This window comes from Lactuca serriola, chromosome 3 (genome assembly GCF_051521515.1).
Source record: "Lactuca serriola cultivar US96UC23 chromosome 3, Lser_US96UC23_V15, whole genome shotgun sequence".
Classification (NCBI taxonomy): Eukaryota; Viridiplantae; Streptophyta; class Magnoliopsida; order Asterales; family Asteraceae; genus Lactuca; species Lactuca serriola.
The window spans coordinates 101,695,115-101,710,067 of record NC_136410.1 but is presented as its reverse complement, the minus strand read 5'-3'; the positions used below and the strand labels follow the sequence as shown (position 1 = coordinate 101,710,067).

The 14,953-nt window shown below is 44.2% G+C and overlaps 1 protein-coding gene across 1 annotated transcript; it reads left to right on the top strand.

Annotated features, from left to right (window-relative positions):
* The first annotated feature begins 438 nt into the window (after positions 1-438).
* LOC145092965 (putative protein phosphatase 2C 46) lies at positions 439-2,904 on the top strand. Its single transcript, XM_079030973.1, has 5 exons — positions 439-701; positions 929-1,356; positions 1,446-1,813; positions 2,065-2,301; positions 2,386-2,904. The coding sequence occupies exons 2-5, from the start codon at positions 1,041-1,043 to the stop codon at positions 2,677-2,679; spliced, it is 1,215 nt and encodes a 404-aa protein (XP_078887099.1). The 5' UTR covers positions 439-701; positions 929-1,040; the 3' UTR covers positions 2,680-2,904.
* The last annotated feature ends 12,049 nt before the right edge of the window (positions 2,905-14,953 follow it).

Here is a 14,953-nt window from a genome sequence, read left to right as displayed (position 1 = left end):
TTTTCTTATGATTTTCTACCATTCTACATCTAATGATCTTTCACCCACACCTTATGTCTTAATTTAACACGATTATAGGGATTTACTTGTATTATTTTATAGTTCAATTACTTTAATCAATTCATAAAAATATATTTTTCTCTTTCACGATTGGATTCCTAATTAAGTTAAGATAGTTTATTATTATTTTTTTTAAATAACCATGTTTGACCTCAATTTATAGATCCCACAAAAACCCATTTGGATTTGCTGGCTTTCAGCCATTTATTTTGTTGTTTTTCTTCTTCTAGACGAGGAGAGTGGTTCTTGTCTGCTGATAATAGAAAGCAAATGTTCGTTTTGTTTAATCACACATCACCCCAAAGACACCGATTGTTTAAATTAAAAGAAAAATAAATAAATATAATTAAATAAAAACCTTCTCTTCACTCTCTTCAATTATCTTTATCTTCCCATTTCTCCTCCCTTCTTTCTCTCTCCATCTTCATCTTCTCTTTATGCTCACAACAAAATATCCCAAAACATATACATATACATATATTTATGTACAAAGTTTTGATTTTTGATGGATCTACAGATCTAACCCATCTAAACTCACATGGGTTTGCTCTAAACTCATTCAGATCTCCATCTTTTTCATTTGTTATGATCCATTAGCTTAACAAAAACCACACTTGGAAAAAAAAGCCTAACTTTCAACTGTAAGTCTTCAATCTTCTTCTTTAACTTTTCTCTAAAATGGGTGGCCTGTCTTTCATTATTTTATCGCTTTTCATCTTCCTATTTCAATTTTCTTACTGGGTTTTTCAGCAATCTTTAATTTTTCCCCTTGCAGCAGTTGTCTTTTTAAAGATTCAGCTTAATTAGGTCATGAATCATGATCCTATTTGTGCATATAGTTTTTGATTCTTTAGTTTACACTATGCAGGAAACTCGAAACTCGATAAAAGAAGATTCTGCGTCGATACACTCTTGTTTCACATCCATTTTCTGATGTTGAAAAATCGTCAAATCGGTGGTAACTTGTGGTGAAATGAGGGATGTTATCAACATTGATAAACTTTCTAAAAGCCTGTTGGCGACCCTCCGATCGTTACCCATACACCGGTTCCGACACAGCCGGAAAACAAGACGGACTTCTTTGGTATAAAGACCTCGGCCACCATTTAAATGGCGAGTTCTCCATGGCTGTTGTTCAAGCCAATATGTTACTCGAAGATCAAAGCCAGATTGAATCCGGTTCTTTAAGCTTTCTCGATTCTGGCCCCTATGGAACTTTTATCGGCGTCTACGATGGTCATGGTGGGCCCGAAACATCGCGTTATGTCAACGATCATCTTTTTCAAAATCTCAAAAGTAAGTCAATACAAAAACCCAAATCAATAAAGTCACTAGTAAGCAAGTAGAACATGAAATTGATGTTAATTTGTGTGGATTTTTTTTAGGGTTTACTACAGAACAACAGTCGATGTCGATTGATGTTATACAGAAGGCGTTTCAGGCAACTGAAGATGGGTTTTTGTCGATTGTCGCTAAACAATGGATTGTGAAACCTCAATTAGCTGCTGTTGGATCTTGCTGTTTAGTTGGTGTGATTTGTAATGGCGTTCTTTATATTGCTAATGCTGGTGATTCACGAGCTGTTTTAGGGAGAGTTGTGAAGGCGACTGGTGAAGTTATTGGGATTCAATTGTCCACTGAACATAATGCGAGTATTGAATCTGTAAGACAGGAGCTTCATCGATTGCATCCTGATGATCCTCAGATTGTCGTTTTGAAACATAATGTTTGGCGTGTCAAAGGCCTTATACAGGTATCATCATCATCATCATCATCATCATCATAATTTTATTGACTGATTGATAGTGGCTCAAATCATGAATAGCAATGTAAGGTCAAATAACGTTTATTTGTACATATTAAGTTCTTATATAGACAAAAAGCATCTCAATTAGGTCATCGGGTAATTAGTTGACCAAGTCAAAATGTATTTTTCTATTTTCCAAAAAAAAGCAGCATTTAACATGAGGTTTGTATTTTTCTATTTTCCAAATTATATTGCAGATATCTAGATCTATAGGTGACGTATACCTCAAAAAAGCAGAATTTAACCGTGAACCCTTATACGCCAAATTTCGGCTCCGCGACCCGATCCGCCGACCCATTTTAACCGCCGACCCGTCAATATCGACCCATGAACTCCAACCGGATGACCGATTTCTCATATTTGCATCCGATGGTCTTTGGGAACACCTCACCAATCAAGAAGCAGTTGATATAGTTCAAAATCACCCAAACAATGTAACATTTTTTTTTTTTTACTTTATCTAGACATATATTGTAACATTTTTTTTTTTGTACATTCTTTAATTTTTTATGATACAGGGAAGTGCTAGAAGGCTAGTGAAAGCAGCATTACAAGAAGCAGCTAAAAAGAGAGAAATGAGGTATTCAGATTTGAAGAAGATCGAGAGGGGCGTAAGGCGTCATTTTCACGATGACATCACCGTTGTAGTTGTGTTTCTTGATTCGAATTTAGTGAGTAAAGCAAGCTCATGTAAAGGGCCGAATTTGTCTTTGAGAGGGGGTGGTGTAAACATGGCGGCAAAAACTTTGGCACCACTGTCAACCGCCACAGAGATAAGTAGCACCACCACTGCTGTCGCCACAGCCATGTGAGTTGTGGGTGTTGGGTAGTTTTTATGAATCTCTAATTTTAATTCTTTGATGTACAAGGTAACATTTTAACTCGAACCCATGTTTGTTTATTTTGGTTTCTTGAGAGATAAAAGAAGAAATGGTAGAAGAATCTGGGAAAAGATAGAATTTTCAGGTGTCTGTCATTTATCGTGTAAATGCTGTAAAACCATGTTGTTAGAAATTGAGAATCGTTTTTTCGATTCAGTAACGATCTTTTTTGGGATTTGTGTGATTTATTGGTTTTGGGGACGATGTGAAATTTGATTTTTAGGGATTGATTGATCGATCACTTTCGTTCACTGAGAGTTTATATTGTTCTTTGTATTATATGCTTGATGGATGCCTCTTTTGATGTTGTTCTTCGAAGATTTGGGCTATATGTATTTAATTTGTTCATTGTTTTAGACATGAAGTCGATTTTTTTTTTCTTTTTCAGATGCGAGAATTGAACATCTCAACCACACTGTCAACACTCTTGTTCTTATAGCATCTTGATGGTAAATTAAGGAGTGATCTAACCAATATAAATATTTATCCTTTTTACCGAAATAATCATTATTTTTTTTAGTTTAGTAAAATGACCAAAATGTCCGGAACAATGAATTCTGGAGTCAAGTCGACAAGCCCATTCTAGAATTCAGTCCAATATTCTAGACTAGCAATTCCGGAGTGGGTTTTTGTAGTGTGTTCATTTTTATAATGTGTTCATTTTAAATTAATGGTCATTTGTGGTGTTTATATTTTTGTGTTTAATTATGGTTAAGTGGTCGTTAACTTTTATATGATTTATGGAAAAAAATTGTATTACAAAAACAAATAAATCTAGTGCAAATGTACCCTTACTTTTGTAATCCATACAATTTGTGCAATTTTCTTTATATATGAATTGTCCTAGGTTTAAGTGCTACCCTTTATGCTCACATGCTAAAGGTCTAACATTTCTATGAACTAGTTTCTATGAACTAATATAAGAACACTCTACAATCCTTTTTATTGTCAGAGTGTTGTGGTATGTTTGTGCCCTCCGCACGAGTGAGTTTTATTGGGTTTTATTTTAAAAAATAGTTTCATAAACTAGAAAGTTTGGCAAATAAAAAACTTGAGATTTCAAAATAATAAGCAAATTTATTATATTCACCGAGGATCATCTTGCTAGCTGTAAAAAGATTAAATACCAACCAAAGAAGGGACGAAGAAATAACAACCTTTGTAGTTATTTGAGTCTTTTGGGAGGCCTGGAAGTTGATGGAAAATGAAGAACTTTACAGACACCAACAATGACTCAACTTGATGTAGAATGCTAGCTATTTTGTATAAAACTCTTAAGACTCTTAAGCTTGAAGTTCATAACCAATATGAACTTCAAAAGAGCATAAGATAAGCAAGTAGTCTTCAAAAGAAGGAACACATACATAGAATATCCATTTGTGTGCATGTTACGGTTCTAAGACCAGCACAAAAGAAGTGCATGAAAGCCTTTTACATGCCATCTTTAACCATTAGATCTTAACCTTTGACTTACATATCCTAGTATCACCCATGCTTAATCATGTGGTACAAGCATACTTATAGGAGTGTTCTTTACATTATAATAATAATCAAAGAACCATTCCTCTATCTCCCATGTAGATTTCGGCAATAAGGAAGAAAAAAAAGCAAGAGCAAAATTTATAAAACTCACAAACCTTTTATATTTTATAAACTTTAACTTTTAGCTAAAAGACAAAATGTAGCACCTGGTTCTTGGTATGTATTCTTTTATTTAATTCTTTGTGCATTTTGCATCTTGGCCTTGGACTCGGCGAGTTAAAGGATCGACTCGCCGAGTAGAAGCGGGAAGGGGCACGGGGTTTAAGTTGTGGACTCGCCAAGTCGGGTCTCAGACTCGGCGAGTAAGCCGTTGTTCGGACAAAAACCCTAATCCAGGAGTGTGCACCCTATTTAAACACTCTAACTCGGCCTCCCTTGCCCCTAACACTTCTAGAAGAGCTGTAGAACGAAACCCTAGCCCCCATATTGTTCTTGTGAGTGATTTTGGCTTTGTGAAGGAAGTTTGGAGCTTAGAAGAAGAAGGAGAAGGTTGAAGGGTGCAAGGAGGGGAAGTAGATCCGAAATCTACTCTGTGAAAGGCTTCCATTCAGGTAGAAAAGTTCCTATCTTGATCTCTAGTTCATTAGATCCCCTTTTGTCCCTAGTTTGTGGTTTTTAAGCCCTAAAACCTCAAACTCTATGTGTTTATGCTCTATGATCCGAAAGGACTTCAGATTTAGACCCTACGGACGTATTAGAAGTATAAAGTCTCTGTGGTTGAAGTGATTGAGGTCCCTATTGAGTGTATGACCTTATAAAGAGCTTGGATTTGCCTTTTGGAGCTTATAGGGCCATGCATGCACGTAAAGTTTGCAACTTTACGTGATAAGCATGCCCTAGGAACATAGATCTATGGTTTGGAAGCGTTGCATGTCTCAAATTTGGCCTATATGGGAAATGGGTCGAAGGGACTCAGCGAGTCCCAAAGTGGAACTCGGCGAGTCTATGAAGATGGCCTTCGACTCGGCGAGTTGGATGAACAACTCGGCGAGTCCTATGAAGATTGCTTGGAACTCGACGAGTTGTTCTTCAAACTCGGCGAGTCATATGAACAGTTACTGAGTTGAGAGGGGTTTATGTGTAGAAGGTCCAACCCTTCGTCACTGCTCGCGGAATTAGCAACTTAACGTGTAGCAATAGTCCCAGAAACCCAAATCCTCATAAAGAATGCACTGGTGAGGATTTGGAAGCGAGTAGGAGATCTGCTCGTGGGACTCGACGAGTTGTTCCCGGACTCGGCGAGTCGGATGAGTTTCCTTGTGGCTTTCGAATGGGAGAAGAACTCGTCGAGTTGTCGGCCCAACTCGACGAGTAGAGTCGCGGATGGGAAGGAGTAGAGAGGGAGGGACTCGGCGAGTTGATGGCCCAAATCGGCGAGTCGGGTCAACTGGAAGTTGACTTTGACTTTGTCTTGACTTGGTTGAGGGTAAAATGGTCATTTTACCCTAAGTATAGAGATCCGTTTCTAACTGAGTGTTTGTGGGGTTTGTAGTCGGAGGATTTTCGGAGCAGCAACAGACGGAGGTTTCCCGTACTGATTATCAGCAGCTACTTGTATGAGGTGAGTTACCTTCCAGTAGGGGTGGGTCTAAGGCCACAATGCCGACCCACCAATGAGGAGTATTTAGAAGATAATTGTCTTTGTGATAATTTATCTTGGTCTGGTATGCGTTTGGTTATGAGTTATATCTGTATGATATGTTACATGATAGGGATAGTTTCCCTGATAGTGGTCCTTAGGACTAAGGGGTAGGTCAGTACCCGGATATGCTTGACTGTGTGCTTATATCTTGCTATTGTATGCTAGTGGTAGGGGGTGGAATAGTCCCCAGCTACCGGTTGAAAGATACCGATGACGATTACCGGTTGAAAGATACCGATGACGATTACCGGTTGAAAGATACCGATGGTATTGTATGGTATGTGGTATGATAGGGAACTCATTAAGCTTTGTGCTTACGGTTTCAATTTTTGGTTTCAGGTACCTCTTCATCTAAGGGGAAGGAGCCGGCGGCGTAGCATGACATCACACACACATTTGATTTTCCGCACGGTGTTTTCTGGGATTGTACTTTGATATGTTATTTGCTTATGTTGTGGGGTTGAAACATGATACTTGATTTTATGAGATGACGTGTTGATTCAATATTTTCTAGTGAATGTTTTATGAACAATTTAATTAAAAATGAAATTTTTGGTCTTGAATTTTGGGATGTTACAAGTTGGTATCAGAGCCATGGTTTGAGGGATTCAGACACGCCCTCGGGGGTGTCTGGACTCAAACGAAGGGGCTAAAATATTTTTACAATAAAATGGTTTTCAAAAAAAAAATCTAAACGAAAGGATTTTAAGAAAGACAAGGTGTGTGATGCATGCGACCGGCCGGGCTCAAGTAAGTTTTCCCCAAGATACCCATACTTGTTATGTTATGCTATATGGCTTTGATTCAGAATTGAATGCTAGAATAGGACTAAGGATCTAGGAAGATGCCTTGTGTGCCTGATATATGATTCTAATAATTGCATGCTAGTTAGGGCTAAGGATCTAGGAGGATGCCTTATATGCCTATTGTATGAGCTGTATGCTAGGACTGTTTGGTCAGCAGTAGGATGGCCTATATAGGTTATCCCTGATTTGGTTACTCGATGCACGAATGCTGCTTGCTTTGTGCTATGGGGGTTCTGGCTACTTCCAACTAACTAAGGAGCGGATATGTAACAGTACCTGCAAGTTAGGGGGAAATGGTAGGGGCTCCTGGTGCAGTTGATGGCGGAGGGTAGGTCGGAGAGTGCCCTAGGGAAGCCTAGGATGAGGTTAGTGGAAAGGGTATCGGTAAAGGGACTTGGTGAATTTGAAGCAATCCTTGAGGAAAACACGGGTAGATGTGGAAGGTAGTATGAGCCCGTACTACTGAAAGCAGAGGACCCGTATTCGAATCAAGGACGGCCTAGATGAAACCGGGAACCTTGGAGCGTGTGTTAGATCTCTTGAGTATATGTATGATCCTGACTTTTATGCGTGTATTTTCAACATGGTGACCACACAACTTGGAGCAGGAGGTTCCGGATCAGGATTAGGATCAGGCTCGGGTTCGGGATCCGAGCAGGTTGATGACGGGCTACACGAGTTCATCGCGTCTGAGATCACGAGAGGCATCCTTGAGTCGACCCCTATCATCTTCGGGTCGATCAAGGAAGGGATTGTTGAGCTGATGGAGGATCGTCTCCGATCATTCAGGAATGATATGGCGTCTAGCCAGTTGGGTACGCGCACACCGTCCTTTAAGGACTTTCGTGGAAGTGGTGCGCCGGATTTCCATGGGGTGAAAGACCCCATTGCTGCTAGGAGATGGATCGCAGACATTGAGTCTGTGCAGCTAACGAGCTTCTGCCTAGAGGGGTCGAAGGTGTGATATGCAGCAGGATGCTTGCGAGACAGGGCTAGAGATTGGTGGGAGTCTGTTGGTGACTCATTGGGAGCCTCGGCTGTTGAGGCTTTGACTTGGTCGGACTTTGTGACCAGATTCAGGGCGGAGTTTGCGCCAGCTGTGGAGCTTCAGCGGCTGGCCAGAGAGTTTTTGGATATGAGGCAGACTACGGAGACTGTGGCGGAGATCACCGCCAAGTTCCGGGAGAGGGCATTGCTGGTTCCCCAGTATGCAGGTGATGAGGATATGAAGAGGACCCGCTACCATGACATGCTACGAGCTGACATTCGGGAGCATGTTAGTTTTTCAGCTTGCCCTACCTTGGATTCCATGATTGCCAGGGCTAGGGAGAGGGAGATTGATCTGGAGCACGTCCAGAAGAGGAAGGCAGTGGAGGAGCTGACGACCGGGGCTTCGGGGAAGAAGCCCAAGGGATCTGATGGTAGGCCGAAAGGCCAGGCAGGACGTGTAACAACGTAATTTTCAAAACAAATTTTTTATTTTTCAACAACCAAATTCATATAAAAAATATTCTCAAAAGTATCCAACAATAGTTATCAAATCATAGTATATCCCAAGATCACCAAAATCAAATCCTCTCTCTAGTGTGTACGGGTCACGCCGACGCCTTTCCACGGTCCTCGCTAGCACCTGAAACACATAACACAACAACTGTAAGCACGAATGTTTAGTGAGTTCCCTAAAATACCGCATACAACACATACACCACTCGAGGCTATAGCATGACCCTCCGGTCGATGTGTCACAGCAGGACCCTCCAGTCCCGTAGCTCGTTGGACCCTCTGGTCCGGTCATAGCTCGTTGGACCCTCCGGCCCGGTCTATAAAATCATACAACATACATATATCACAAAGCACATAATCTCATATATAACACATAAGACCCTCGGGTCAACACATAATACCACTCTAGGTAACGTATAGTGAGAAGACTCACCTCGTGTAACTCGGTAACTCGGAAATCTCGAACTCAGAGAAATAAGACCTAGCCTCCACCTAATCATATGAAATAATCACTTGTCATCAACATAATTCCCAAGGCTAGACCATTCCCTCTAATCACTCTCTGGAGAGGTAAAAGACCATTTTACCCCTTACTTGGCTCAAATACACTAAAGTTGATCAAACCCTAAAAGTCAACAAAAGTCAACCCTCCAGGTTACGCTGGGCGTACCCGAAGCCTTCACAGAATCGGGGTACGCGGCCCCTTACGCCGCACGAACTGGGATTACGCCCAACGTAATACCCAGTTTCCTCATCCATCTCATTCAGGTCTTAAACGGTTAAGACTTTCATCCAAAATTCAGATCTGACTCCTCTAACATGACTTAATCCATAAAGTTGAAACCTTTAAGCCTTTGCATGGCTGTAAAGGTCACTTTGTCCTCAAAACACCTTTCCTCTTTCCATAATGAGACTATAACTCATGCATGACACAAAATCCACGTCCAAGACTGGATTTTTATGAATCCTTAACACAATATACAGTAGAAAAGGTCAGATCTAAACTCATGGAGACTCTTTGCACATAAAGTCTCCAACTTTGAACCAAAAACCCTAAAAATGGTCCAAAAAGCAAAACTTATGAAGAACAAGGAAAGCTTTGAGCTTTTTACCTCAGAAGTGATCTCCAACCACTGCAGAAATCGGATCTACACTTGTTCTTCAACTTCTAGCTCCTTCTTCTCCTTCTTTACCTTGAAAAGGTAACTTCAAGCTCAAAAACACACTCACAAGCTAAAGCACGAATCTCAGCTCTCTAAGGACTCACTCAAGGGGGTATGGTGGCTAGGGCAAAGGACTACATGTTCCTTTTATAGTGCACAAGCCCGAAATTTAGGGTTTGCATCTGGGATCACTACGCCCAACGTAACCCCTGGGTACGCCCCGCGTACCTGGGCGAGCCCGCGTTCAAATTAAGCGCGCGAGTACGCGCGGCGTACATCTCAGTACGCCCAGCGTACTCATTAATCTCACAAACAACTTTAAGGGCCTAATTTGACAACTCTCCAAAATAGAAGGATCATATAACTTACCTGGATTCCGGGCTGTTACAATTCTCCCCCACTAGAACCAGACTTCGCCCTCGAAGTCTCATGTTGCGAACAACTCCGGATGCTGCTTCCGCATCTCCGACTTTGGCTCCCAGGTCAGCTCGGACCCTTTTCGATGTTGCCACTGGACCTCAACCAGGGGCACTTCCTTTTTCCTCAGAACCTTGATCCTTCGATGCAAGATTACGATCGGTTTCTCAGCATAATTCAGACTCGCATCCACCTGGATGTCTTCCAATGGTACCACCACCGACTCATCGGCAATACACTTCCTCAGCTGCGACACGTGGAAGGTATCATGAATCTGTTCCAACTCAGCAGGTAGCTCCAAGCGATACGCTACTTTACCTACTCTCGCGATCACTCTAAACGACCCAATATACCGGGGTCCCAGCTTTCCCCTCTTCCTGAATCGGATCACTCCTTTCCAAGGAGATACCTTCAGGAGCACGAAATCACCGACCTGGAACTCGAGCTCAGATCGTCGCCTATCCGTATAACTCTTCTGGCGACTATGAGCGGTCAACAACCTCTGTCAGACCTGCTGTATCTGCTCTGTTGTCTGGAGCACAATCTTCGTACTACCCATCACGCGTTGCCCTAATTCTCCCCAGCATATGGGGGTCTGACACCTCCTCCCATACAACAGCTCAAAAGGTGGCATACCAATGCTCGAGTGATGGCTGTTGTTGAAGGAAAACTCAGCCAAGGGAAAATATGTGCCTCAACTTCTGCCGAAATCCAATACACATGCCCGAAGCATGTCCTCGAGCGTCTGAATCGTCCGCTCACTCTATCCATCCGTCTATGGGTGGTATGCGGTACAGAAATGCAGCCTCGTACCCAACTCCTCGTGAAACTTCTTCCAAAATCTGGAAGTAAATCTCACATCTCGATCTGAAACAATTGAGATCGGAACTCCATGCCGCGATACCACCTCCCTCACATACATCTTTGCTAGCCTCTCAGCAGAAGAGCTCTCACTGATAGCAAGAAAGTGAGCGCTCTTCGTCAACCTGTCCACAATCACCCAAATTGCATCAACACCTCTAGCAGTCCTTGACAATTTGATGATAAAATCCATGGTAATCTGCTCCTACTTCCATTCGGGAATCTCTAACGGTTGCAGCTTACCATGCGGATGCTGGTGCTCGGCCTTAACCTTGTGACAGGTCAAGCACATCTCTACGAACCATGCAACATCCCTCTTCATACAGGGCCACCAATACTCCTTCTTTAGGTCCAAAAACATCTTAGTGGCCCCAGGATGGATCGAGAACTTCGACCTATGGGCCTCCTCCATCAAGATGGTACGCGCTCCGCCCACAAACGGTACCCAAATCCGGCCCTGAAAAGTCATAAGCCCTCGACTATCGGTAACGAACTCCGATACCTGCCCGATCACCCGCTCCCTTTTGCGGTTCTCCGGTCTCACGGCCTCCGCCTGGGCCCCTCGAATGGTGTCCAAAACCGGAGTCATCATTGTCAACCTCATACAAACGTCTCGTATCGGGGCGCTTTCCGCCCTACGGCTCAAAGCATCGGCTACAACATTAGCCTTGCCCGGGTGGTACAGGATCTCACAATCATAATCCTTTACCACATCCAACCATCTCCTCTGGCGCATATTCAGGTTGGGCTGATCCATCAAGTACTTCAGACTCTTGTGGTCCGTGTATATGGTACACCGAACCCCATACAGATAGTGACGCCAGATCTTGAGGGCGAAGACCACAGCCCCCAGCTCCAGATCGTGGGTGGGATACCTCGACTCATGAGGTTTCAGCTGCCTCAATGCATATGCTATCACATGCCCCCTCTACATAAGCACTGCTCCCAAACCGAATATCGATGCATCACAGTACACCACAAAATCTTCCATCCCTCCAGGGAGTGCGAGCACCGGGGTTTCGCACAACTTCTGGCGAAGTGTCTCAAATGAGGTCTGCTGCTCCGGACCCCAGGAAAAAGCGACACCCTTCCGGGTCATCTTGGTAAGTGGCACGGTGATCTTGGAGAAATCCTTAATAAATCTCCGATAATAGCCGGCCAATCCCAGAAAGCTCCTGATCTCGGTGGGTGATCTCGACACCTCCCACTTCATGACCGCCTCAATCTTGGCCGGATCGACCAATATCCCTTTTTGGTTGACGAGATGTCCCAAGAACTAAACTTCCTATAACCAGAACTCACACTTGGAGAATTTGGTATAAAGCCTCTCCGATCTCATAACTCAAAGGATTTCCCTCAAATGCTCCTCATGTTGTTCTCTAGACCTCGAATACACCAAAATATCATCAATGAATACGATCACCGACCGATCCAGCATCGTCCTGCACACCCTGTTCATGAGATCCATGAACGCAGCTGGTGCATTGGTGAGTCTAAAAGGCATCACCACAAACTCGTAATGCCCATAACGAGTTCTGAACGCTATCTTCTGGATATCTTCATCCTGAACCCTCATCTGATGATAACCCGACCTCAAGTCTATCTTGGAGAACCAAGACGCCCCCTGCAACTGATCGAACAGGTCATCGATCCTCGGCAGCGGATAACGGTTCTTGACCGTCAACTTGTTCAACTCCTGGTAATCAATGCACATCCGGTGTGAACCATCCTTTTTCTTGACAAAAAGAATCGGCGCTCCCCAAGACGAGCTACTCGGTTGAATAAACCCCTTCCCTAGCAGCTCCTGAAGCTGCGAGGATACCTCCTGCATCTCTGGCGGCGCAAGGCGATAAGGCACCTTGGCGATAGGTGCTGCTCCTGGAACCAAATCGATACGTAACTCCACTTGCCTCTCGAGAGGCACACCCGACAACTCCTCGGGAAAAACATCCGGAAACTCGCACACTATCGGGACCTCATCAATCGAACTTGGCCTCCCAACGGCCACTCGCGTGTCCACCACATAGGCTACGAATCCGCTGCAGCCCTGCTGCAAACTCTGCCTCGCCCTGACAGCCGGACAATATGCTGACCCACATCGGGTCCCCTCGCCATACACTGTAAGTAATCCCACACTAGGGTCTCGTATCGTCTCCAACTGACACTCGCAGTCTATGATAGCTCCAAATTGGCTCAACCAATCCATGCCCACTATAACACACACGTCCCCCATCGCAATCGGAACCAGATCTATCGGGAACTCCACACCGAAGATCTCAAGGATACATCCTTGAATCACATCCGTAGCATACACTGCTCGCTCATCAGCTATGGAAACTCGCAGAGGTCGACCCAACGCCTCTCGACGGATACTAATGTGTTGACTAAATGCCAAGGAAACAAACGACCGAATCGCACCCGAGTCAAATAATACCAAAGCAGGCACAGAACTCACAAGAAAAGTACCTACGCATATCATCATATAAGCACAAAATCTCAACTCAAATAAAAGATAAATACATAATACATACCGGCCACAACATCGGGCGCTGCGCGGACCTCCTCCGCAGTCAACTGGAAAGCTCTCCCACGAGCCTTCAGTGCCTCGGCCTTCACTAGCCGAACCTCGGTAGCTCTAGCAGCAGGCGCAGATCCCTGAAGTAGCTGAGGGCACTCGGCCTTCCGATGGCCAGTCTGGTTGCAATGGAAGCAAACCAAAAATCCGTTGGGGCAATCCCTCGCGATGTGCCCCTCCTTCCCGCACTTGTAGCATACTCCAGGCCTGCACGACCCCTTGTGACTCTTACCGCACTTCCCACAAGTGCGGCCCTTCGTGCCTCCAGATCTCGAATCAGCGGGTTTGGCCCGCTTGGCTGCCGGCTGAGACTGAGCCGGCCGCCGATCCACCCTCTGTGACTCGGCCTCCTCCCTGGCCTGAGTCTCCAACTCAATCTCCCTTTTCCGGGCATTTTCCTGGAGCTCAGCAAATGTCCGGTAAGTCGAGTTCGCCACGAACTCCCGAATATCTCTCCTCAGAACACTCAGATACCGGCTCATGCGAGCCTGCTCAGAAGACACTTGCTCAGGGAAAAACATCGCCCTCTCATGAAACTTCCTGGTAATAACTATAACAGAATCAGTACCCTGCTTGAGGGTCATGAACTCCTGAATCAACCATTCCCTCTCCACCGGGGGAACATACTTGTCTCTGAACATGGCGGTGAACCTCTCCCAGGTCACCTCAGAAATCTCCGCCAAAGTGAAGCTGGTTTAGAGCGAACTGTACCCTCAAGTGCTCTGGACAAGAACACGTATAGAAACATCCCTCGATGTCAGAGATCCATCTCATCGCAGAAATCGGGTCCTGCATCCCATCGAAATCTGGTGGCTTCGTGTTGCTGAACTCCCGAAACAACAACGAGTCACTTCCCTGAGGTCTGACAGCAGCAATAGCAGCAGTAGCTGCAGCTGCCGTAGCCTCAGTCACTGCTGCATACCGCTCATCAAATGTCTCAATCAATGTGGTCTTGATGTCCCCGAGCATCTCTGGAATCTCAGCCCGGATGGCAGCAGCCACCTCCTCATGAATCAATCGACGGATCTCCTCGTCGCTGACACCACTGCTCTCAGGTGTGTGTCGTGTCGTGTCCCAACCATGATGCCTCTAAAATACAACATATAAACATCAGAGACTCAATCGAGCATACTCGCACTCGATAACGCAACCCTACTCGTCCTCCAATATCCAAAGGATTCTTACTTGGACCGCTCACTGATCCGGTGTCTTCAGTAGTACGGGTCCTATACTAGTGACCACACCGCATCAGCATTCACCCCAAGTCCTCCTCCTTGGATCCCGGATCACAAGTACTCTACTCTCGCTATGCATTGGCTACACTCTATTAGACCTCCCATGAGCTCCTATCTGCTACCTACTCGCTCCCAAAGCATCTCATAGCCGCAGAAATCTCCTAGGCTAAGGCATCACAAATCAGGTCACTGTAGTCCTAATATGAATACCTAGCCTACTCTAGCATGCATAACATAACATAGCATAACTCATAACACATAATGTAAGGGTATTTTGGGGATTCACCGTTCGGGCGCTGGCTAACCGTACACACTGCTCTGCTCTAGTTGTCTCAAAACTCCTTGCTCTTTAAGAATTTTTTTTTAATCGTTGGAAATTTCTCAAATCCTCAGTTTGAGTTCAGATACGCCCAAAGGTGCATCTGAGTCCTCAAACCTAGACTCTGATACCAACTTGTAAC

What these genes read in the sequence shown, in the direction of transcription:
- LOC145092965 (XM_079030973.1), top strand. Translation starts at nt 1,041, where the DNA reads ATGTTATCAACATTGATAAACTTTCTAAAAGCCTGTTGGCGACCCTCC. An exon ending in GTGTCAAAGGCCTTATACAG is followed by an intron (nt 1,814 to 2,064) that starts GTATCATCATCA and finishes ATTATATTGCAG; the next exon opens with ATATCTAGATCTATAGGTGA. An exon ending in TTCAAAATCACCCAAACAAT is followed by an intron (nt 2,302 to 2,385) that starts GTAACATTTTTT and finishes TTTATGATACAG; the next exon opens with GGAAGTGCTAGAAGGCTAGT.